Here is a 26,910-nt window from a genome sequence, read left to right as displayed (position 1 = left end):
CATGCCTTAGGGGAAGGAGGTTATCAGCCAATATTCTACGATACATGGCCCCCTCCATCATCCCCTCGATGCAGTGAATCGCCTTGTCCCCTTAGAAGAGAAACCCCCATAATGTTTCCACCTCCATGCTTGACGCCGGGGATAGTGTTCTTGGGGTAATAGCCAGCATTTCTCTTCCTCCAAACACGACATGTCAAATTGATGCCTAAGATCTTGATTTTGGTCTCATCTGACCACATCACCTTCTCATAAGCCTTCTCTGAAAAAGGATCACTGGCAGACTTCAGACGGCCTGTACATGTGCCTTCTCAAGCAGAGGACCCTTATGCAATTTTTTGTTAATGATATGGGAACATGATAAACTGTGCTTTCAGATACTTGACTTGTCTTTTAAATTCCAATACAGAGATAAAGTTATAGAACACAACTAATGCAGCTATTTCAGTCAGACTTGTTTCAAGATGGGCATTGTTAAAACATCAAAACTTCTTTTTTTGTATCTACGTAGAAGACTCACCCTTCTGTCATTTGTTTTAATGATAACGTTCTGTAGTTTAAACGTTGTAATAACATGTTTATGTCATTCTCCTAAATATGATAGCCTTCCCACATGTTGGTGTGTTACTTTATGTATCTCATTTTTACCCCAAAATGAAAAGCAGTAACTGAAGAAATATAATTTTAAACAATGTTATTTTTGTTCCAATATATTATAGAATGCAAGAAGTTAACAGAAAGGATACAGTCTTCAATTTGACGGCTGCTCTCATCGTTGTGTAAGCATTTGTGCAGGGCTGCCTCTTGTGCATGGGTGTACAATTTGGCAAAGTGCGTCACATGCCTTGCATTAGCTTAAAACTGTTAAATGTATCTTGCTGTTTGTTTGTTTTTATAATGATTGGCTGCAAAGGTAAGGTACAACATATCCAAAGCCATGTACGGTATATAATAGTATATAATATGACTCAAACTATGTGTCCTCTACACAGCTAGTTTGCTTGAGTTGATATTATAAACTTTTAATAAAATAATTTTCAAAAGCACTGACTGATGGTAAAAGGTTGTTGAATATTACAACTTATGTACTTATTTCCATTTCTTTTCTAAAGTAAAAGTTACTTTTTCTGTTACATGTCATCTGAGCCCAGTTCGAAGCAGTGGGTGGTCCCCTGGCTGCCGAGAACCACTCCCTTGCACTGGTCCCCTCCCATGCATTCCCCTCCTTCCCAACACCAGGAGCCCTACCCAGCTCGCTCTGACCACTTTGTTCAGAAGAGAAGCCACACACAAAAAAAAGTTCAAATCAACTCAGAGCAGAGGAGAGAGGAGAGACGGGAGAGAAAACGCCCTGGAAACTTGGTTGATCGAGAAATAGGAAAAGACTGAATCCTTACAGACTGCAGAGCTGTGACTGGAAGAAGTGCTTTTCTTGTGAGAAGGGAACAGGACAAGTTTTCAAGGATGCTCAAGTTGGTGTGAGGCTTCTTGGGCGCAAAGACTGCGCACAGGTAAATGCACTTCTTCTTTCTCAGATTTAAGTTTTCTTAAGGGTGTTTGTGAACTTTGTTGCTGGCTATGCTCTGTTTCAAATGTAATGTTGTTGAAAATGACCTAAAATGACTCGGTAGAAGTTTCAAAAACTAAGTTTCAAAATCCAACATTCCTGTTATTTCTCAATAGGCACATGCAGTCAGTCTGTGTATCAGTTGTAAGGTCACAGTGACTTTGTTCTATGTTATTATGCGTGTTTATCTTATGCGGTGTGCTATCAATTTTCCTAAAGGGAGGTTTCCCTAAAGGAGAAAACGTGAATTATTACTTTTTTTTTGTAAGGGTGCCATGTCCCCGTGTCTTTTCTGATTATCATCATACGTTTTAATACTGGTTTAAAACAGTGAAAGACAGGAGAAGTGGGTGTGTACCCTCAGCCACCACATGAATGCAGAGCGCTTGTCTTGAGTTGCGCACTTTCCTTTTCTTTTAACTGCACACAAAGGTTATCCCTGGTGCTTATGAGTGCTGAGCCCACTATTTTTTGGAAGAATATAGGGCGTATCTTCATATGATTTGAGTTAAGAAATAAGAGCAACCAAAAATCCCTTTTGTGTAGTTATTTGAATGTTGTGCAGCATATTTGTCCTTTGAATACTCATAATCTCTAGTGTTTGGGGTAATACATTTTTTATTCAGCACTGGAATCTTTCAACAACTAAATGAAACGTTCAGAAAGCAGTATAAAGATAAAAGAGTGTTGTTGTCTGCGCTTATGTTATCGTTCAGGTGTTTGTCTTATCTGTCCAACGCCCTTTTATGAGGCTGTGCTGTTTAAAACGTAGGTAATTCTGTATTCTTCAAGCCTGCAGCAACAAGCTTGGGTGTGGATTCCTCTCTTTCACCTCCCTCCACCCCCACCTTTTTTCCCTCCCTCCCTTCTGTCTCTGCTGTCTCCTCACAGAGGCACACCCTTCATAGGCAACAAAAAAAGAGGAAAAAAAACCCTGTACATCCTGCAGACGGTTGTCGCAGTGTGTCCCTTTAAACACATTCAAGGTCCTTCATAGTGTATCCAGGGGGCTCCAGCTAAGTTAAAAGTACTGATCATAACTTTTTCTCTGCCTATTCACTGTGTCGTCCAGGCTGTATTTTTATCAGTTTAATGGAACAGTGAAAACATAGTCATATATGGGCCTTTCCATGCTTTTGTGGAATGTGTCTGAAGGTTCAGTGTTTGGCGTATCTCTTCTCCAGCAAGTGTTACGTAAGAGAAAGTTGGAAACTGTAACTGCTGCTTTGTACTGAGGCATGTTTGTTTATTATGACTACCCTTTTAAACATTTCTGAACAGAGAGAGATTTCTCTGTCTTTATTTTACCTTGGGTCTCTTAACCTGGGCACCCGGCCAGGGTGTGGAGGGAAGGAAGAAGGGGGGACAGAAGAGAACGAGGGAGGAAGAGGGGGAAAGAGAGTCAGGGAGTGAGTAAGTGAAGGGGGATGGGCGGGGTGGTGGGCGAGGAGGGGAGTAATGGAATGTAGTGGTTTGGAAAGACAAGCTAATTGAAACCAGGTTTGAGGCAAAGAGGGGGGAGCTTAGACTTCGCACTTGTGGAGAAAGAAAGACACGCATTTAATCAGCCCAAAAAGTTCTGCCTAACTTGCGTACATATTTAAAGATACAATACATCTTTCCAGGTGTCATTCAAACTGTAATCAGCACATAGGCCTACAGCCTGGCCTGTGTTTCGCATGATGAATTTCTTTAAGTTGGGAATAAGGTTGAGCAAAAAGCAGACCAGATGTAATCCTTTGTTTAATCTTTCCTGAAAGTCAAAGTGGCCTGTCCTCCATTTCTCTGTCCTGCCACACCCAAAAAACATGTCAGTGTTAGTAAGAGCTGTTTTTTGCACTGCTCTGGACAGCCCTTTCCACAATTCACACTGAACTCATGTTGAGCGCCTTGCAGTTGTAAATATTCCTCATTTTTCAAATAGCACCTGTCAAAGTGATTGATTGTGACAGCCTGCTTGAGACAAATGGTGACCCAGGGGTAAAGGTTGTTGTGTCATTTAAGAACCTAAATTATATTTTAGCAATTTCAAAAATCCTGTTTTACTTGGTTTGTTTTAGGTGTAGAGTTGTGCTGCCAGACACTTTCACAAACATAACAAAATAGACATAAAGCCCAGAACTGTTTCCTGACTGCCTGCAGCTAAAATGCCTGTCGGTTAAGAGGGCCTCATCTTGGCCTGGAGCGGATACTGTTTGTCTAAATACAGCACTGTCTATGAATGCAGCAATACAAAGGCTACATTATGTTGTCACTTCATGCACTGTAAGAATATTGGAATTAAAATAACCTTGCTGTGAACATTTTGAAGATGCTTTATTGCTCAGGTATGAAAGCCAACGTCGGCTGTGCACAGTGCCAGTCAGGGGGATTTTGTAGCACTTGCCACTCATGTGACAAACAGCATCTTAACCAGCCCGAAGAAAAGGACATGCCTCATGACTGTTTGGAGTCTTAGCTTGATTGTGTAAAGAAATTTTTCACAGAAGTGTGATAAATTATTGCACTTTTGAACGGCAGTACAAGCAGAGGAGTTGTGTTACTCAGGCGTGCCAGTGTGAAACGGAAAGAAACTGGTCTCTAGCACACTTCCTCTGCCATTTCCTGACAGTTTTTTTGAGTGACTGTTTGAAAGTAGGGACAACAAGGAGAGGCAAAAAATGGTAGTAGGTATTGTGAATATAATAAAAAAGGGAGGGTGATTGCAATCAAACTGTAGATTTTTGTTCACACTTGGTATTCAATTAGAAGCAAAGCTTGGCTTTCGGATATCCTGCAGTTCCAATAGACTCCCTGAAGTCACACCCAAGGGATTGGTCGAATAAAACAATAGCAAATTTGCAACTGTTCTAGGGAGGGAGCTGCAAAAAAACAGCTAACTGTAGTGTGTGATTTGAGAAAAACTTTCTAGGCAATCCACCGAACTGCCACACCCTTCTCATCCATCCAATGCAAGTCTGGAATTTTTCAGCATGTCCTGAGTTTACTCTGTGGAGCACATATCATTAGTTTAGCTTGCCTTGTTGTTGGGAAATAGTGATTTGAGAAGTATGATGAGTCATCCCAAGTCCCACATTATACCTCTGTAAGTCACACCCATGCACACGCATGCAATTCAGACTTGTGTATTGTAGCTGTTTGCTGTTGGCTTCTGCAATCATGGGATTTAGAAAGGGTGTGAATCATTTTTCGATTATCTGATAACTTTCGTCACTGCTCTGGCAGACGTCTGCTATTCGACTCCATCCAAAAACAATCCATTTTACATAAAGATTGCCTTAATGCACAGTTGACCTGACCTTCACTAATTGTCTGACTTACAGCCCATTAAACACTTTTATATTGCCTTGCACAAGTAATGACACACTAGAGGCAGACAAAATGACAGGTCAACAAGGCATGGAATATAAATGTATAAATGCATACGGCTTTGTTTAGGTTTTATATATCTGCTTGAAATGCTAAGAATGAATACATATCCTAATACTGTGCTTATGAATCAAGCTCCTCAGACAAGGAAGTCTTAAGTCTATACATTCTGCTGCTAGGTTGCCATGTAGCACTCCTCTTAACTTTCTTGCCTCCTACTCCATGAATGGACCTGCATTTGTTCTTGATCAAACAGCAGCTGTGGAAGAAAATTCAGTTGAAGTTGGGCAGTTATATGGCAAAGCGTATGTAAGGTTATTATGGATTCTGCAAACGTCATGTGATCTGCTATTTATGTGACTGTTTAAACGTCACTCTCCTCTTTATCTCTAGGGTTTAACTAGGTATTTCCCCTTGCAGGCATCACTAGTCATTTCAGAACTTCAGCTAAAGCCAAAATGCTACTGTTTTCTTCTTTTTTATAGCTCAAGATTAAATACAACGTCTCAGTGGGATGTAGAGGCTTGCCGTGGTTTATGATGCATTCGAGGTTTCCCAAAAATCACATGTAAAGCTATTAGAATATACCTCCTTGGATGTCTTAGGGTGTGAAAATAATTATCCATCATTAATCTTTTACTAACAGTCTCATACTGTAGGGTGTAGAATGCTTCTTTTACTTTTTTGGAAAACGCAACCTTTGGTTCACATTGTGATCTCGTTAAAGCAGAAGAAGAGAATTTTAAGAGTTTTCTTCTGTTTTTCCATTTTGTGCACAACTCCTGCCAAAGTCAAAATTGTTTAATCAGCGACAGGACAAGTTGGCGTCACTGGGTATGCTTTGGTCTTATGCAGGACTTGTGGTTTGGTTTAAGGCTATGTGGACTATGAAGTAAAGAAAATAACTATTTATTTTGATGTGCATTCCTTTCATATGTGTCACGCATGCATGTCCTGTCTGCAATGTTTAGGGTGAAGCTCAGCTAGAGGCCTACTCTGGCTCTGTTTGTGTAAGTTCTGCACAACTGATTTGGCCACCGCTCGTCCCTCTCCTTCCCTCTCTGCACTGAGGCCTTTTCATTTGTTTGTAATCAAATTGTATCCCTCACCAACACAACTGTGTTTGATTCACTTACATTTGAGCTTTAATCTTTGTCACACTGCTCCGGATTTCTTTTCAACAAATTGATTGGATTTGGTTATCAACCTGAGGGATTGACTAAGGCCACTTTGATCAGTTATCTGACCTACTTAAACACAAACTATGACCATCAAACAGTACAGGAATGTGCACTCAAGGCAGGGTAGAAGCAACAAGCCATGAATGGGGTGAAGCCTAAATGGACAACAGTGATGAGTAGATGCTGTTGTTGCATCCACTTGATGCACCAGTTAAAGCCAACACAAATGATGACAATGACGATTATGATGGTGACATAGATAATGAAAATTGGATCCGTACAGCCAAACCAGATGCTTCTCAGCACTATTTAAAGATAATATATTCTTAGGGTGACTTTTAATATGCATATCTGACTGGATGTGGTGTTCTTGTTTATTTGAGCAGAACCTTGAGTTTTGGGCTTGAATGCAGGGGGGGGGGAGCCGGGTGGGCAGCATAGAATGAGGCTAGAGTCAGAGAGAAAGAGGACATTTCTTTGGAGTTAGTCACTGAGGGGAGAGGTTGGGCTCCCTTCCATCTGGCCTGACGGCTCTATCAAGGAATGTGTGTGACTGGAGGCCTGGGTGGGGCTGTGCACTGTGCTGCTCCCTCTGCAAGCAAAGCACAGAGGCAAAGCGACGTGATCTGCCTTATGGACTGTCGATTGGTATTTCAACTTTTTACTTTCGCCACTGTTGGTGACCACCCTCTTTTACTGACTCCTGACATGATAATTGCCTGTTTGACTGCATGTGTTTTTGTGTGTAGCCTTACCAGGGTATTGAGAACAGATGTTGGGGAAACCTCTTTTGAGCATAATGTCTGAAAGTCATTGCAAATCTCATTCATCAACAAATCTCACCACAAATAGTTAAAAGCATCTAATTTAGTCAGAGATCTTACATACCCTTTATCTAATTTTGTTTTGGGCACCACTTATCCATGTGGATTCTATCTAACATTACCTTTAGACTGATACTTGACAAAAGTCTACTGTGTAATTAAGTCAGCTCTTTACCTGGAAGACTAAGCCTTGGCTGTCTGATAAATACGTCTCTGTAACAGGAGCATGGGTTAGAGAGTGTACACAGCTGCTGTGGCGCATGTCTCCCTATACAAACATAATGACACACATGCACAAGCAGGCATTTATCAAAGTTATGTCCCATATATTTCGGTAAAGGAGAAACATAGAAAACAAAGCAGTCTAAGGGTTAACTTTAAAGCATTTACAAGCTTTGCACCAATCTCAATAGCTTTGCTTAATGAGCTTACTCACTTTCTCTCTATTGCATTTAGCATTTGGCATAGGTATTTGTTTCAGGGTTTCACAGATATTTGGCATAGTTTTCACAAAGTAATCAGCAAATTAGCTTATGGAACAAGTGGGGCTAGGAGGTATGATGATGGGCTTGGAGTGCCTGTGTCTTCAGATATATTTGTTCAGAGGGACATGTTCCTACTGGTTGATGCCTGTCATATACACATCAAGTCTGGTTCTGTTTTCATGCAGACAGACAGACTGGCTTTGTTTTACAATAAGCAGGTGGGATGAAGGTATTTTTACATCACTATATTCACTGATATGACTTATAATTTCTGCTCTATTTCTACATTGGTAATAGTGGGGAAGTTCACAAGCATCTTACATTTCCTTATACATTGGACTGGATTTGCATCTTTTTAACTTTCAATATGAAATTGCAATAGCCTGAACTGTATCCTTGATAGAGAATGTGTTGGTGTGTATATATCTTCTCATTTGCAGAGTTGAGGGCCACACCAAAACACGGAGCTTGATTTATTTACTTAAAGGGAGTCTTTCCCATAATTGCTTTCCAGGGTCAATACCGCTACTACTGTTGGTTAATTATTGAAGCATGTGAAGGCTCTGAATGGTTATGGTTATTGAGCATGTGAACAAAAATGCCTAGAGTAAAATCCCTAATGCAACCATAGTACATGGGGTTTTGTGTGTCCTGTTGGGACAATAGACAGTATAAAATAAGTTGGTTTGCACCTCTTAAAGCAACAGTGACTTGTGAGGAATAGGTTTCGTTATCTGTCAAACATGCGTCTGAAATGTAATGTGTTGTTGCGTAAGAGAGCAGCATGTTGGAATCAGAGGAGGCTTGTTTTGGATGATAACAGTAAAAGATCTCGTTCTTTTCATTTAAGCCCTGTTTAATCATATTATTTAAATGCCAATTCGGTTTTTCTTTTTCTGTCTACAGAAGCCAAGAGAACAAGAACCACAGCATCTGACTGTAGGCCTTGGCCTTGCTTGAGCAATCCAAGGTGAGAGGAGCATACATTTCTTATCACCCTTCACTCCAATCCAAGCCTATCTAGTCAGTGTCACCTTAGAACAGCGTTGTATTACATGGCCAAAACCTCTGTTGGAATGTTTGTTGCAAAGCCTCCTTTGAACCTGGAATATCACAGCACTGCCATTCAGCTGTGAAAGGCCTGCCTTACGGAAACCTGACACTTGCCTTCTTCTGCTCCATGTGCCTCCTCTTTGAAGCCCGCTTTCCTCGCCCCTCCAACACCTGTTCTGCTTGAACCCCTTTCCCTTTCTTATGAAACAAACTCTGTCAAAAGCCTGCCATGCATCCCACAGTAGCAGTAGAAGCTATACCAAACCTAAACCAAATGTAGGCCAGTGACATGCGGTGAGAGAGACATACCCAGGAAAGTTCTGTGGGTGCACTCTAGTTAATAGAAACTATTGCCTGATTGGCTGTCCTCACATCCCCCCTTGCTCAACCCACGTTCCAGGCTATAATACAATTTGATGGATAAACATGTTCATCTATTTCTGTTGGTTCCCTTTAATGCTTCATGGCAAAATTATCATTTTGTTCGATCCTGAAATATGCTTTTGATGAAATCAATAATCAAATTTAAAGACATCAGGCATGTCAGTAAAATAAAAGGTTAAGAATATAGGACTGGTTCATGCTCATGAGTCACAGAGTGCCTTCCTGTTTTATGATCACAAGAACAGAGGCTTACTTATTTAGCAACTGTTTACACAATTCAAAATTCATATCTATTTCTATGATCTTTGTCAAGTTAATTGTTCCTCTCCGCTTTATTTCCAAAATAGCATATACTATATTAGGGTCCTTACAATATGTTATGTAAGGATGGCAGAAAGTGAAGTGTTAATGTTAAGGATGCCCTCTGCACAGCTGTTGAAAATGGCAGTTACGTGATAACGCTGTGTTTTCATTCCCTGTTGGCAATTTTCTCCCGCTTCTTACTTTTAACTCATTTGCTAACATTCCACAGAGCAGTTTCACAACTATTCCTTTCCCTTACTTACTATCTTGCTCACTTTCATTTTTTTTTTTCCATTTCCTCTCTATCTCCTTCCCTCCTATATTGCTGCGATTGCCCAGCCCCTCCCTGCAACTAGCTGCCAGAAATATGTCAAAGCTGTGAGAACAAGGGCAGCTCGAATAGTTAATTCTCGATCATACAAGCCTCAGGGCGATTGTTAAATAAGAGAACTGTGTCCTGGAATTTTCCCTGTTGAATCAGAAAATAGCTTTCTCCCCCTCGCTATTTTTTGTGAACACATTAATGTTGCCGTTCACTTCCCTTTCTGAGATTTTACTTTTCAAAAAAACATAATCATGCTGCTAATATTATTTGCCCCCTCTCAAACTGAAGCTGAATAGTTTCCTGTTATTTCAAAAACTCAGAAAAAAATAGAGGAAAACAAGCTCATGAGAAAAGTTTGTCAGATATTCTTGTCTGTTTTCATTAAATGGAGGAAAAGAGGAGGTGGATGTGTAAAAATGTGCAGCATTGGTTAAAATCAGTCCAAATACTCTTGGGCCTGGTTGAGAAACTATAACTGGCAGTGTCAGTTGTGGAATTCAATCTGCATGAGTTAATTGGGTAAAGCTGGGTCTTTGGCACGGCAAACCTTGTTTGTCCCTTCCATACTCACACATTTCAGCTATGTTGGATGCATATCATTTTACAGATACTTTAAGTCTTGAGGTCTTGACAGTTTCATGTTACTGGCTTCAGTCAAGACACAGTGACAATGAGAGAGAAAGAGGAGGAAGAAGATCAAGTTATGGACGCCTGTGAGTGGTTGGTGTCATGCTTGGCACAAACACCATACCTATCTCGGGTGTTATCCCTCTCAGTGGCCTTGGCTACCCTCATTCAGTCTTGAGAGTGTGCAAAAGGCTATTTTAGAGAGCAGGGTGAATATTACTTCAAAGCATTACATGGATTTGTAAGTATTTAAAACCACACAGGACCACTCCTGTTTGTTTTATTCTATTGTTCCCAACACGTTGTTATCTTACACAACTCAATTGCAACTTCAGGGAATAGGAAAGGGGATTTGTGTCCTACAGTATACTGTTTTGATCAGCTGGTTTACTGTAATGCAAAACAACATGGAAAACATTTCCACATTTGTTTTAAAAGGCACATTTTTTAAAACAAGAATACATGATCTGTGGGATCAATGTAAACCACTTTGCATAATAGTGTTTGCCAAATGACTGCAATATGAAAACATGCCAACCATTGCAAGCTAGATAGAAACACATGGCTTAGACAGCTTTGTGTAATTGAAGGTGTGGGTTGAGAAGAGTTTGGTTATAATCAAACAATGGTTTGTCTGTTCCAAGAGCAGAGTGGGTAGAACTGGTCAACATTTTTGAATAGGCCGGTCTGAGTATGATTTAAACAAACCTTAATATCCTTGAAATGGCTGCATATGTGTTTACTATAGCCCACATAAAAATAGTCAGTTATAATAAAGCAAAGCATGCCTTTAAATCAGCTTGAATTATTACATTATTGTTTCCTTTCTAAATAGGATGAATTTAACTTAATTGAACAAACCAAATAGGAAATATTATATGTCCAAATATGTTGCATTGCTGAGTACACCTTGAAAACTAATAACTTTGTTGTGGTAGTTATTGAGACACATCTATGGTCAACCTAGATTAAAACTGAAACATAGCTGTCATTGATAAGCAGAGTAAGAAGACTGATTTCCATTGAATGTGTGAGCATATACAAATTAAAATTGTTTTAGAATTGGACTAGGCCCACTGTGTTGAAGAAATAGCGTGTCCTAACATGCTGCTTTATGAGTTACTGTGCCTTTGTGAGTCTTTGTGTGTGTTTTCATAAACCAAGGCAGCTTAAGTATTATTGTTCACTTTATTGACATTGGAGCTGGAGGTTAGGTGCAATATTGGGCTGCTTTTCTTAAGGCAGGGTGTGTCAAACCAAATTTCCAAATCTCAAAGCAGCCAGGAGGAAAAGGACTCATGGTTTCAAAAGGGTCTGAAAGAGCTTTACCACCATCTAGTGTTCACCATTGGGTCATACAAGACAAAAAAAACTCCATAAACTTTAAATACAGGATTAAGCTGGATTGTGGATTTTGTCTGGAATAAAGCGAACATAAAGTCATGCATTCTTTGTCATTACCTTAAAATTAATTATTATTATTGTCCTTTCTGTCTATGCAGGAAAACCAAGATTGAGTTTTCACCACACCAGGGCTTAGGCTAAGTAGAGGAAAGCAAATCAAGGTATTTTACAAAGTTTAAGTCACAATAAATCCTTTGTATTTGTATAGCTTATCCTGTATACCTTTCTTGCCAAGTACATTGTTTGTTTTTTCTCAAATCCCTTATTTTATGGTTATGTTAACAGATGGCTGAAGAGGAGGAAACCAGAGAGGTGCTCTTTCCAGATTGGGAGGGTCCAGACAAAACTGGCTTCACAATTCAACAGACAAGTGTCGGAGAGATCTTTGTCGGGGAGGTTAAAGGAGAGTCACCTGCAGCACGTTCTGGAAAAGTATATGAAGGTAGGAAATTCTTCTTTTTTGTGTGAATTAAGATTAACCTCACTTACACGTTTTTAGTGTTCTTAACAGACATTTTTCCTGCCATCTATACAAAATCCATAGGTGACCAGATTGTCGGTGCCACAATCTACTTTGATAACATGAGCTCAGAAGAAACAGCTGAACTACTAAAGACATTGAACCGTCACAAAGTTGGACTGAAGCTGCAAAACAAAGGAGACAAATCCCCTTACTGCTCGCCCTTGAGCACACCATGTCGTTCACCAATCGGCACCCTGACATGGGAAGGAAAGACCCGGTTTGGAGGTTCCAGTCCAGACATCATCCTTGTAAATTATTTCATTTTTAAATAATTTTATTTAAATGACACAGATTTTTTATTGGGAAGCTACTGAAATCAATACATATTATGTTAACATTTCCATATTATATAATATCCTGTCTTTTATATCAACAGGGTGGGGAGGATGAAGACTACAAAAGAATATACACAAAAAAGATTAAACCCAGGTTGAAGTCTGAAGACCTTGCAGAAGGTGTAGATGTTCGCACAGAGCGGCATAGCAGCACAAGCAGCGATGGAAGCACAATAACTACCATCACCCGCCGCATCACTACCTACACTGTGGATATGCCGGGTGGCATAAGTGAGCAACTTGAACATTCAAGCCCAGAGTTCAAGGGGCCAAGGCAAGAATCTGGTGATGGCTCTTCTCGTATCAGAATCTCACATGGAAGCCCTGAAGGTAATGTGGGAGCAGAAGGGAACGTTTTTGACTCAAGCAATGTCTCTTACACTGGGCCACAAGTTGGCTCTATAGAGACACGCTGGGGTACTGGGGGAGTTCAGACCAAAACAACTTCAGGAGAGGTAGAAGGTTTCAGATTTAAAGGGCCTAACTTTGGAGCATCAGGGAGCCAGGGAGGCTATGAGATTTCAAGTAGGAGTGGAGAGCAAGCTGATGGAAGCATTGAGGTGTTAGGAACAAGCATGACAGTAAGAGACAGCGCACACACCAGTAAGCATGTGACAATAGGAGGGTTTGGAGGTGGAGATGTAACCTCAACTGATGAGAATGGAGGGTCAACTAGTCTGTCTTCACCAGGAAAAAGCATGAAGGTTTTGACATCATCCATGGCTAAAACACAGGAGGGAAGTGTTGACTCGAGTTTAGGTGAGAGGAAAAAGTTAAAGGTATCTGAAATCAGTTACTCACAGGCAAAGGCATCAGGCAGCATTGACAATTCGAATGTCAGACCTGAAGGAGGTTCCATATCGATTGATAATGAATTGAGTGATGGCAGGATAGGAGGATCAGTAATAAAAAAAGACAATGTTTCCTCTGGATTTTCATCAGGGCCAGGAAAGATTTCAATGGGAGGGGTGGATGTCGACCTTAGAGGTTCAAAGTTGAAAGGTGAGCTTGATGTTGAAATGCCAAGCACAAAGGTTAAAATTCCATCCATGTCTGGATCAGATAAAGATGTAAACCTAAGGGGTTCTAATGTAGAGGGGAATATTAATGTTAAAGTGCCAAAGACTGAGGGAGAAATAAGGGCAGACAACATAAACATTAACATTAGACCTCAAGGTGGATTTAACCAGTCAAAATGTACAATGCCATCCATTGGCAGGAAAAGCCAGGAACTGGAAAGCCCCAAAATCAAAGGGGATGTGGCCGTGTCAGTGACAAAGAAAACAGGAAACATACAAACTGGAGTTGACATTAAAGGTCCACAGGTTGATATTGAAGGACCAAAGGGTGGATTTGAAATGCCAAAAACCAAAATGACATCATTTGGCCTCAAAGGTCCAAAAGTGGAGGGTCCAGACCTTGATGTTAACATTCCTAAAGCTAACATTGATTTGAAAGCACCTGAAGTTGACATTAAAGGTCCACATCTTGATACTGAAGGAGTAGGTGTGGACATTGATGGCCACAAAGGAGGATTTAAAATGCCAAATATTACAATGCCATCATTTGGCTTGAAAGGTCCAAAAGTGGGGGATCCAGCCATTAATATTAACCTTCCCAAAGCTGATATTGATGTGAAAGCACCTGCAATTGACTTCAAAGGGCCAGATGTCAATGTTGAAGGTCCTGATGCAAAAATGAAAGGAACCACATTCAACCAGTCCAGCATTTCTGGAGCAAAACTGTCCAAGCCAGATGTAGATTTACACCTGAAAGCTCCCAAAGTCAAAGGGGATGTGGACGTGTCAGTGCCAAAGATATCAGGAGACATAAAAACACCTCAAGTTAACATCAAAGTTCCAGAGGTTAAAGTTAACCTTCCTAAAGGTAACATTGATTTGAAAGCATCTGGAGTTGACATCAAAGGTCCAAAAGTTGATATCGGAGGGCCTAAGGGTGGATTCGAAATGCCAAAAACCAAAATGACATCATTTGGCCTGAAAGGTCCAAAAGTGGAGGGTCGAGACGTTGATGTTAATATTCCTAAAGCCAACATTGATCTGAAAGCACCAGAAGTTGACATTAAAGGTCCACATCTTGATACTGAAGGAATACATGTTGACTTTGATGGCCACAAAGGAGGGTTTAAAATGCCGAAAATCAAAATACCATCATTTGGCTTGAAAGGTTCAAAAGTGGAGGGCCCAGACTGTAACATTAACCTCCCCAAAGCTGATATTGATGTCAAAGCACCTGAAGTTGACCTCCAAGGTCCAGAAGTTGAGGTTGAAGGTCCTGATGCAAAAATAAAAGGAACCAAATTCAACCTGCCCAGCATTTCTGGAGCAAAACTGTCGTCATCTTCAAAGGTTGAAGGAGCCAGTTTTGATATTAACCTGCAAGGCCCAAAAATCAAAGGAGATGTGGACATGTCAATGCCAAAGATATCAGGAGACATAAAAACACCTGAAGTTAACATCAAAGTTCCAGAGGTTAATATTGAAGGGCAAAAACCTGGATTTGACGTACCAAAACTCAAAAAGCCATCATTTGGGTTCAAAGGTCCAAATGTGGAGGGTCCAGACATTGATGCCAACTTTCCAAAAGCTAACATTGATTTGAAAGCACCTGGAGTTGACATTAAAGGTCCACAGGTTGATATTGAAGGAATAGATGTTGACATTGATGGCCACAAAGGAGGATTTAAAATGCCGAAAATCAAAATGCCATCATTTGTCTCGAAAGGCCCAAAAGTGGAGGGTGCAGATGTAAATATTAACCTTTCCAAAGCTGATATTGACCTTAAAGGACCTGAAGTTGACCTCAAAGGGCCAGATGTCAATGTTGAAGGTCCTGATGCAAAAATAAAAGGAACAAGATTCAACCTGCCAAGCATTTCTGGAACAAAACTGTCCAAGCCAGATGTGGATTTACACCTGAAAGGTCCGAAAGTCAAAGCTGATGTGGATTTGTCATCTTCAAAGGTCCAAAGTGACATTTCAATAACGGAAGTCAAAGTCAAAGGTCCAAAGGTTGATATTGAAGGACCAGATGTGGACATTGATGCCGTTAAAGGAGGAATTAAAATGCCTAAATTCAAAATACCGTCCTTTGGTGTAAAAGCTCCAAATGTTGAAGGACCAGAAGTGGATGTCAGCCTCCGAAAAGCTGATATTGATGTGAAAGCACCTGATTTGGATATCAGAGGACCAGATTTTGAAAATGAAAGTGCAAGTGGCAAAATCAAAGGACCAACATTCAAATTGCCAAACATTTCAGGGCCAAATCTCTCCATGCCAGATGTAGATTTTAATCGGAAAGGTCCCAAAGTCAAAGGAGACATAAAAACACCTGAAGTTGAAATCAAAGCTCCAGCAGTTGATGTTGAAGGGCAAAAGAGTGGCTTTAAAATGCCTAACATCAAAATGCCATCATTAAACATCAAAGGCCCCAAACTTGAAGGTCCAGAAGTTGACATGAACCTTCCTAAAGGGAACATTGATGTCAAAGCACCTGAATCTGGAATCAAAGGGCCAAACATAAAGGGAGATTTGGATGTGTCATGTCCAAAGATTGAGGGTAGCATAACAACTCCCAAGTTGGATATAGAAGGACCAGATGTTGATATGGATGGCGTTAAAGGAGGATTTAAAATGCCTAAATTTAAAATGCCAGGCTTTGGGTTGAAAGGTCCAAATGTTGAAGGACCAGAAGTGGATGTCAGCCTCCCAAAAGCTGATATTAAGGTCAATGCCCCTCACTTGGACATTAAAGGACCAGATTTTGACATTGAAGGTCCAGATGGTAAAATCAAAGGACCAACATTCAAAATGCCAAGCCTCTCAGGGCCGAACATCTCCATGTCAGATGTAGATTTTAAACTGAAAGGTCCCAAAGTCAAAGGAGACATAACAACACCTGAAGTTGACATCAAAGCTCCAGCGGTTGATGTTGAAGGGCAAAAGAGTGGCTTTAAAATGCCTAACATCAAAATGCCATCACTAAATATCAAAGGCCCCAAATTTGAAGGTACAGATGTTGACATGAACCTTCCTGCAGGGAACATTGATGTTAAAGCACCTGAAGTTGGAATCAAAGGGCCAAACATAAAGGGTGATTTGGATGTGTCATGTCCAAAGATTGAGGGTAGCATAAAAACTCCCAAGATGGATATAGAAGGACCAGATGTTGACATGGATGGAGTCAAAGGAGGATTTAAAATGCCTAAATTTAAAATGCCAGGCTTTGGGTTGAAAGGTCCAAATGTTGAAGGACCAGAAGTGGATGTCAGCCTCCCAAAAGCTGATATCGATGTCAATGCCCCTCACTTGGACATTACAGGACCAGATTTGGACATTGAAGGTCCCGGTGGTAAAATCAAAGGACCAACATTCAAAATGCCAAGCCTCTCAGGGCCGAACATCTCCATGCCAGATGTAGATTTTAAACTGAAAGGTCCCAAAGTCAAGGGAGACATAAAAACACCTGAAGTTGACATCAAAGCTCCAGCGGTTGATGTTGAAGGGCAAAAGAGTGGCTTTAAAATTCCTAACATCAAAATGCCATCATTAAATATCAAAGGCCCCAAATTTGAAGGTACAGATGTTGACATGAACCTTCCTGCAGGGAACATTGATGTTAAAGCACCTGAAGTTGGAATCAAAGGGCCAAACATAAAGGGAGATTTGGATGTGTCATGTCCAAAGATTGAGGGCAGCATAAAAACTCCCAAGATGGATATAGAAGGACCAGATGTTGACTTGGATGGCGTTAAAGGAGGATTTAAAATGCCTAAATTTAAAATGCCAGGCTTTGGGTTGAAAGGTCCAAATGTTGAAGGACCAGAAGTGGATGTCAGCCTCCCAAAAGCTGATATTGATGTCAATGCCCCTCACTTGGACATTACAGGACCAGATTTGGACATTGAAGGTCCAGGTGGTAAAATCAAAGGACCAACATTCAAAATGCCAAGCCTCTCAGGGCCGAACATCTCCATGCCAGATGTAGATTTTAAACTGAAAGGTCCCAAAGTCAAGGGAGACATAAAAACACCTGAAGTTGACATCAAAGCTCCAAATATAAAAGGCGATGTGGATTTGTCAGTTCCAAAGATTAAAGGGAACATCAAAGCTCCCAAGATGGATATAGAGGGACCAGATGTTGATTTTGATGGCGTTAAAGGAGGAATTAAAATGCCTAAATTTAAAATGCCAGGCTTTGGGTTCAAAGGTCCAAATGTTGAAGGACCAGAAGTGGATGTCAGCCTCCCAAAAGCTGATATTGATGTCAATGCACCTCACTTGGACATTACAGGACCAGATTTGGACGTTGAAGGTCCAGGTGGCAAAATCAAAGGACCAACATTCAAATTGCCAAGCCTCTCAGGGCCGAACATCTCCATGCCAGATGTAGATTTTAAACTGAAAGGTCCCAAAGTCAAGGGAGACATAAAAACACCTGAAGTTGACATCAAAGCTCCAGCGGTTGATGTTGAAGGGCAAAAGAGTGGCTTTAAAATGCCTAACATCAAAATGCCATCACTAAATATCAAAGGCCCCAAATTTGAAGGTACAGATGTTGACATGAACCTTCCTGCAGGGAACATTGATTTTAAAGCACCTGAAGTTGGAATCAAAGGGCCAAACATAAAGGGAGATTTGGATGTGTCATGTCCAAAGATTGAGGGTAGCATAAAAACTCCCAAGATGGATATAGAAGGACCAGATGTTGACATGGATGGCGTCAAAGGAGGATTTAAAATGCCTAAATTTAAAATGCCAGGCTTTGGGTTGAAAGGTCCAAATGTTGAAGGACCAGAAGTGGATGTCAGCCTCCCAAAAGCTGATATCGATGTCAATGCCCCTCACTTGGACATTACAGGACCAGATTTGGACATTGAAGGTCCAGGTGGTAAAATCAAAGGACCAACATTCAAAATGCCAAGCCTCTCAGGGCCAAACATTTCCATGCCAGATGTAGATTTTAAACTGAAAGGTCCCAAAGTCAAGGGAGACATAAAAACACCTGAAGTTGGAATCAAAGGGCCAAACATAAAGGGAGATTTGGATGTGTCATGTCCAAAGATTGAGGGTAGCATAAAAACTCCCAAGATGGATATAGAAGGACCAGATGTTGACATGGATGGCGTCAAAGGAGGATTTAAAATGCCTAAATTTAAAATGCCAGGCTTTGGGTTGAAAGGTCCAAATGTTGAAGGACCAGAAGTGGATGTCAGCCTCCCAAAAGCTGATATCGATGTCAATGCCCCTCACTTGGACATTACAGGACCAGATTTGGACATTGAAGGTCCAGGTGGTAAAATCAAAGGACCAACATTCAAAATGCCAAGCCTCTCAGGGCCAAACATTTCCATGCCAGATGTAGATTTTAAACTGAAAGGTCCCAAAGTCAAGGGAGACATAAAAACACCTGAAGTTGACATCAAAGCTCCAAACATAAAAGGTGATGTGGATTTGTCAGTTCCAAAGATTAAAGGGAACATAAAAGCTCCCAAGATGGATATAGAAGGACCAGATGTTGATTTTGATGGCGTTAAAGGAGGAATTAAAATGCCTAAATTTAAAATGCCAGGCTTTGGGTTCAAAGGTCCAAATGTTGAAGGACCAGAAGTGGATGTCAGCCTCCCAAAAGCTGATATTGATGTCAATGCCCCTCACTTGGACATTACAGGACCAGATTTGGACATTGAAGGTCCAGGTGGTAAAATCAAAGGACCAACATTCAAAATGCCAAGCCTCTCAGGGCCGAACATCTCCATGCCAGATGTAGATTTTAAACTGAAAGGTCCCAAACTCAAGGGAGACATCAAAACACCTGAAGTTGATATCAAAGCTCCAAACATAAAGGGCGATTTGGATTTGTCAGTTCCAAAGATTAAAGGGAACATAAAAGCTCCCAAGATGGATATCGAAGGACCAGATGTTGACTTTGATGGCGTTAAAGGAGGAATTAAAATGCCTAAATTTAAAATGCCAGGCTTTGGGTTGAAAGGTCCAAATGTTGAAGGACCAGAAGTGGATGTCCGCCTCCCAAAAGCTGATATTGATGTTAATGCCCCCGACTTGGATATTAAAGGACCAGATTTTGACATTGAAGGTCCAGGTGGTAAAATGAAAGGTCACACATTCAAAATGCCAAGCCTTTCAGGGCCGAACATCTCAATGCCAGACGTTGATTTTAACCTGAGAGGCCCCAAAGTCAAAGGCAATGTGGACATGTCAATGCCAAAGATAAAAGGAGACATCAAAACACCTAAAGTTGACATCAAAGTGCCAGAGGTAAATATTGAAGGGCAAAAGAGTGGCTTTAAAATGCCATCATTGAACATCAAAGCTCCCAAATGTGAAGGTCCACAAGTTGACGTGAAACTTCCTGCAGCGAACATTGATGTTAAAACACCTGATGTTGACATTGAAGGACCAAGCATAAAGGGAGATTTGGATGTATCAGTGCCAAAGATCGAGGGTAAAATAAAAACACCCAAGTTGGACATTGAAGGACCAGATGTTGACTTTGATGGCATCAAAGGAGGTATTAAAATGCCTAAATTTAAATTGCCAGCCTTTGGGTTGAAAGGTCCAAATGTTGAAGGACCAGAAGTGGATGTCAGCCTCCCAAAAGCTGATTTTGATGTAAATGCCCCTGACTTGGCTATAACAGGACCAGATTTGGACGTTAGAAGTCCAGGAGGTAAATTTAAAGGACCAACATTCAAAATGCCAAACATTTCAGGACCGAGCATCTCCATGCCAGATGTAGATTTTAACCTGAAAGGCCCCAAACTCAAAGGCGATGTGGACATGTCAATGCCAAAGATAAAAGGGGACATAAAAACACCTGAAGTTGACATCAAATGTCCAGGTGTTGAACTTGAGGGACCGGATGCTACAATTGACGTGCCAGAGATTGGCGCAAAGAAAAGTAAATTTAAAATGCCAAAGTTTGGATTTAAGGGCTCAAAGATAAAGACCCCGGAAACCAACGTTGAAATGGTAAAAGGGGATATCAGCATTAAAGGGAAATCTGGTAGCTATGAAGGTTTTGATCCTAACCTTGGATTGACTAGTCCGAAAACCAAAGGATCCAAATTCAAGATGCCAAAATTTGGTTTCAAAGGCCCAAAAAGTGAAATGCCTGAGGTTGATATTAATCTTCCCAAATCTGGCATTGATATAACAACTCCAGATGTTGAAACTGAAGGACTGGATATTAAAATGAAGAGACCCAAACTGAAAATGCCAACGATCGCAGGGACAAACATGGATATGCCTAATGTTGATTTGGATCTGAAAGGTCCCAAAATCAAAGGCAATTTGGACCTATCAGTACCAAAGATGAAAGGAGACATAAAAACACCTGAGTTTGACGTTACAGGGCCAGTGGTTGATGTTGAAGGGCCAAAAGGTGGCTTTGAAATGCCGAAAATCAAAATGCCATCATTTGGCTTGAAAGGTCCAAAAGTGGAGGGACCAGACATTAATATTAACCTTCCCAAAGCGAACATTGATGTGAAAGCACCTGATTTGGATATCAGAGGACCAGATTTTGAAATTGAAAGTGCAAGTGGCAAAATCAAAGGACCAACATTCAAATTGCCAAGCCTCTCAGGGCCAAATCTCTCCATGCCAGATGTAGATTTTAACCGGAAAGGTCCCAAAGTCAAAGGAGACATAAAAACACCTGAAGTTGACATCAAAGCTCCAGCGGTTGATGTTGAAGGGCAAAAGATTGGCTTTAAAATGCCTAACATCAAAATGCCATCATTGAACGTCAAAAGCCCTAAATTTGAAGGTCCACAATTTGACATCAACCTTCCTGCAGGGAACATTGATGTTAAAGCACCTGAAGTTGGAATCAAAGGGCCAAACATAAAGGGAGATTTGGATGTGTCATGTCCAAAGATTGAGGGCAGCATAAAAACTCCCAAGATGGATATAGAAGGTCCAGATGTTGACATGGATGGCGTTAAAGGAGGATTTAAAATGCCTAAATTTAAAATGCCAGGCTTTGGGTTGAAAGGTCCAAATGTTGAAGGACCAGAAGTGGATGTCCGCCTCCCAAAAGCTGATATCGATGTCAATGCCCCTCACTTGGACATTACAGGACCAGATTTGGACATTGAAGGTTCAGGTGGTAAAATCAAAGGACCAACATTCAAAATGCCAAGCCTCTCAGGGCCAAACCTCTCCATGCCAGATGTAGATTTCAAACTGAAAGGTCCCAAAGTCAAAGGAGACATAAAAACACCTGAAGTTGACATCAAAGCTCCAGCGGTTGATATTGAAGGACCAGATCTTGATTTAGATGGAGCCAAAGGAGGATTTAAAATGCCTAAATTTAAAATGCCAGGCTTTGGGTTGAAAGGTCCAAATGTTGAAGGACCAGAAGTGGATGTCAGCCTCCCAAAAGCTGATATTGATGTCAATGCCCCTCACTTGGACATTACAGGACCAGATTTGGACATTGAAGGTCCAGGTGGTAAAATCAAAGGACCAACATTCAAAATGCCAAGCCTCTCAGGGCCAAACATCTCCATGCCAGATGTAGATTTTAAACTGAAAGGTCCCAAAGTCAAGGGAGACATAAAAACACCTGAAGTTGACATCAAAGCTCCAGCGGTTGACATTGAAGGACCAGATCTTGATTTAGATGGAGCCAAAGGAGGATTTAAAATGCCTAAATTTAAAATGCCAGGCTTTGGGTTCAAAGGTCCAAATGTTGAAGGACCAGAAGTGGATGTCAGCCTCCCAAAAGCTGATATTGATGTCAATGCCCCTCACTTGGACATTACAGGACCAGATTTGGACATTGAAGGTTCAGGTGGTAAAATCAAAGGACCAACATTCAAAATGCCAAGCCTCTCAGGGCCAAACATCTCCATGCCAGACGTAGATTTTAAACTGAAAGGTCCCAAAGTCAAAGGAGACATAAAAACACCTGAAGTTGACATCAAAGCTCCAGCGGTTGATATTGAAGGTCCAGATCTTGACTTAGATGGAGCCAAAGGAGGATTTAAAATGCCTAAATTTAAAATGCCAGGCTTTGGGTTGAAAGGTCCAAATGTTGAAGGACCAGAAGTGGATGTGAGCCTCCCAAAAGCTGATATTGACGTCAACGCCCCTCACTTGGACATTACAGGACCAGATTTGGACATTGAAGGTTCAGGTGGTAAATTCAAAGGACCAACATTCAAAATGCCAAGCCTCTCAGGGCCAAACATCTCCATGCCAAATGTAGATTTTAAACTGAAAGGTCCCAAAGTCAAAGGAGACATAAAAACACCTGAAGTTGACATCGAAGCTCCAGCGGTTGATATTGAAGGACCAGATCTTGACTTAGATGGAGCCAAAGGAGGATTTAAAATGCCGAAATTTAAAATGCCAGGCTTTGGGTTGAAAGGTCCAAATGTTGAAGGACCAGAATTGGATGTCAGCCTCCCAAAAGCTGATATTGATGTCAATGCCCCTCACTTGGACATTAAAGGACCAGATTTTGACATTGAAGGTCCAGGTGGTAAAATCAAAGGACCAACATTCAAAATGCCAAGCCTCTCAGGGCCAAACATCTCCATGCCAGATGTAGATTTTAAACTGAAAGGTCCCAAAGTCAAAGGAGACATAAAAACACCTGAAATTGACATCAAAGCTCCAGCGGTTGATATTGAAGGACCAGATCTCGACTTAGATGGAGCCAAAGGAGGATTTAAAATGCCTAAATTTAAAATGCCAGGCTTTGGGTTGAAAGGTCCAAATGTTGAAGGACCAGAAGTGGATGTCAGCCTCCCAAAAGCTGATATTGATGTCAATGCCCCTCACTTGGACATTACAGGACCAGATTTGGACATTGAAGGTCCAGGTGGTAAAATCAAAGGACCAACATTCAAAATGCCAAGCCTCTCAGGGCCAAACATCTCCATGCCAGATGTAGATTTTAAACTGAAAGGTCCCAAAGTCAAAGGAGACATAAAAACACCTGAAGTTGACATCAAAGCTCCAGCGGTTGATATTGAAGGACCAGATCTTGACTTAGATGGAGCCAAAGGAGGATTTAAAATGCCTAAATTTAAAATGCCAGGCTTTGGGTTCAAAGGTCCAAATGTTGAAGGACCAGAAGTGGATGTCAGCCTCCCAAAAGCTGATATTGATGTCAATGCCCCTCACTTGGACATTAAAGGACCAGATTTGGACATTGAAGGTCCAGGTGGTAAAATCAAAGGACCAACATTCAAAATGCCAAGCCTCTCAGGGCCAAACATCTCCATGCCAGATGTAGATTTTAAACTGAAAGGTCCCAAAGTCAAAGGAGACATAAAAACACCTGAAGTTGACATCAAAGCTCCAGCGGTTGATATTGAAGGACCAGATCTTGACTTAGATGGAGCCAAAGGAGGATTTAAAATGCCTAAATTTAAAATGCCAGGCTTTGGGTTGAAAGGTCCAAATGTTGAAGGACCAGAAGTGGATGTCAGCCTCCCAAAAGCTGATATTGATGTCAATGCCCCTCACTTGGACATTACAGGACCAGATTTTGACATTGAAGGTCCAGGTGGTAAAATCAAAGGACCAACATTCAAAATGCCAAGCCTCTCAGGGCCAAACATCTCCATGCCAGATGTAGATTTTAAACTGAAAGGTCCCAAAGTCAAGGGAGACATAAAAACACCTGAAATTGACATCAAAGCTCCAGCGGTTGATATTGAAGGACCAGATCTTGATTTAGATGGAGCCAAAGGAGGATTTAAAATGCCTAAATTTAAAATGCCAGGCTTTGGGTTGAAAGGTCCAAATGTTGAAGGACCAGAAGTGGATGTCAGCCTCCCAAAAGCTCATATTGATGTCAATGCCCCTCACTTGGACATTACAGGACCAGATTTGGACATTGAAGGTCCAGGTGGTAAAATCAAAGGACCAACATTCAAAATGCCAAGCCTCTCAGGGCCAAACATCTCCATGCCAAATGTAGATTTTAAACTGAAAGGTCCCAAAGTCAAAGGAGACATAAAAACACCTGAAGTTGACATCAAAGCTCCAGCGGTTGATATTGAAGGACCAGATCTTGACTTAGATGGCGTCAAAGGAGGATTTAAAATGCCTAAATTTAAAATGCCAGGCTTTGGGTTCAAAGGTCCAAATGTTGAAGGACCAGAAGTGGATGTCAGCCTCCCAAAAGCTGATATTGATGTCAATGCCCCCCACTTGGATATTAAAGGACCAGATTTTGACATTGAAGGTCCAGGTGGTAAAATCAAAGGACCAACATTCAAAATGCCAAGCCTTTCAGGACCGAACATCTCCATGCCAGACGTTGATTTTAACCTGAGAGGCCCCAAACTCAAAGGCGATGTGGACATGTCAATACCAAAGATAAAAGGAGACATCAAAACACCTGAAGTTGGCATCAAAGCTCCAAACATAAAGGGCGATTTGGATTTGTCAGTTCCAAGGATTAAAGGGAACATAAAAGCTCCCAAGATGGATATAGAAGGACCAGATGTTGACATGGATGGCGTTAAAGGAGGAATTAAAATGCCTAAATTTAAAATGCCAGGCTTTGGGTTCAAAGGTCCAAATGTTGAAGGACCAGAAGTGGATGTCAGCCTCCCAAAAGCTGATATTGATGTCAATGCCCCCCACTTGGATATTAAAGGACCAGATTTTGACATTGAAGGTCCAGGTGGTAAAATCAAAGGACCAACATTCAAAATGCCAAGCCTTTCAGGGCCAAACATCTCCATGCCAAATGTAGATTTTAAACTGAAAGGTCCCAAAGTCAAAGGAGACATACAAAAACCTGAAGTTGAAATTGAAGGTCCAGCGGTTGATATTGAAGGACCAGATGTTGACTTAGATGGCGTCAAAGGAGGATTTAAAATGCCTAAATTTAAAATGCCAGGCTTTGGGTTCAAAGGTCCAAATGTTGAAGGACCAGAAGTTGATGTCAGCCTCCCAAAAGCTGATATTGATGTTAATGCCCCTCACTTGGATATTAAAGGACCAGATTTGGACATTGAAGGCCCAGGTGGTAAAATCAAAGGACCAACATTCAAAATGCCGAGCCTCTCAGGGCCGAACATCTCAATGCCAGACATTGATTTTAACCTGAGAGGCCCCAAAGTGAAAGGAGAGATACAAAGATCTGAAGTTGAAATTGAAGGTCCAGAAGTTGATATTGAAGGGCCGAAGAGTGGCTTTAAAATGCCCAACATCAAAATGCCATCGTGGAACATCAAAGGTCCCAAATTTGAAGGTCCAGAAGTTGACATGAACCTTCCTGAAGCAAACATTGCCGTTAAAACACCTGATGTTGACATTAAAGGGCCAAACATAAAGGGAGATTTGGATGTGTCATGTCCAAAGATCGAGGGTAAAATAAAAACTCCCAAGATGGACATTGAAGGACCAGATGTTGACTTTGATGGCATCAAAGGAGGATTTAAAATGCCTAAATTTAAAATGCCAGGCTTTGGGCTGAAAGGTCCAAATGTTGAAGGACCAGAAGTGGATGTCAGCCTCCCAAAAGCTGATATTGATGTCAATGCCCCTCACTTGGATGTTACAGGACCAGATTTTGACATTGAAAGTCCGAGTGGTAAATTCAAAGGACCAACATTCAAATTACCAAGCATTTCAGGGCCAAATCTTTCCATGCCAGATTTTAACCTGAAAGGTCCCAAAGTCAAAGGAGACATACAAAAACCTGAATTTGAAATCCAAGCTCCAGAATTTGATATTGAAGGGCAAAAGAGTGGCTTTAAAATGCCTAACATCAAAATGCCATCATGGAACATCAAAGGTCCCAAATTTGAAGGTCCAGAAGTTGACATGAACCTTCCTGAAGCAAACATTGATGTTAAAACACCTGGTGTTGACATTAAAGGGCCAAACATAAAGGGAGATTTGGATGTGTCATGTCCAAAGATCGAGGGTAAAATAAAATCTCCCAAGATGGATATAGAAGGACCAGATTTTGACTTTGATGGCGTTAAAGGAGGATTTAAAATGCCTAAATTTAAAATGCCAGGCTTTGGGTTGAAAGGTCCAAATGTTGAAGGACCAGAAGTTGATGTCAGCCTCCCAAAAGCTGATATTGATGTCAATGCCCCTCACTTGGATGTTAAAGGACCAGATTTTGACATTGAAAGTCCAAGTGGTAAAATCAAAGGTCACAAATTCAAAATGCCAAACATTTCAGGGCCAAATCTTTCCATGCCAGATGTAGATTTTAACCTGAAAGGTCCCAAAGTCAAAGGAGACATACAAAAACCTGAATTTGAAATCCAAGCTCCAGAAGTGGATATTGAAGGGCACAAGAGTGGCTTTAAAATGCCTAACATCAAAATGCCATCATGGAACATTAAAGGTCCCAAATTTGAAGGCCCAGAAGTTGACATGAACCTTCCTGAAGCAAACATTGATGTTAAAATACCTGATGTTGACATTAAAGGGCCAAACATAAAGGGAGATTTGGATGTGTCCTGTCCAAAAATCGAGGGTAAAATAAAAACTCCGAAGAT

General features: G+C 41.0%; 1 protein-coding gene across 1 annotated transcript in view; it reads left to right on the top strand.

The window, feature by feature from the left end:
• Nucleotides 1-1,269: 1,269 nt before the first annotated feature.
• ahnak (AHNAK nucleoprotein) overlaps nt 1,270-26,910 on the top strand; it is a 31,236-nt gene continuing 5,595 nt past the window's right edge. The window contains 5 exon segments of the mRNA XM_063876049.1: nt 1,270-1,508; nt 8,330-8,393; nt 11,805-11,961; nt 12,064-12,290; nt 12,419-26,910. Of these exon segments, the coding sequence (XP_063732119.1) occupies nt 11,805-11,961; nt 12,064-12,290; nt 12,419-26,910 (14,876 nt within the window). The 5' untranslated portion in view covers nt 1,270-1,508; nt 8,330-8,393.

This window comes from Eleginops maclovinus, chromosome 23 (assembly GCF_036324505.1).
Source record: "Eleginops maclovinus isolate JMC-PN-2008 ecotype Puerto Natales chromosome 23, JC_Emac_rtc_rv5, whole genome shotgun sequence".
Taxonomy (NCBI): domain Eukaryota; kingdom Metazoa; phylum Chordata; class Actinopteri; order Perciformes; family Eleginopidae; genus Eleginops; species Eleginops maclovinus.
This window is presented reverse-complemented; position numbering and strand designations above follow the sequence as displayed.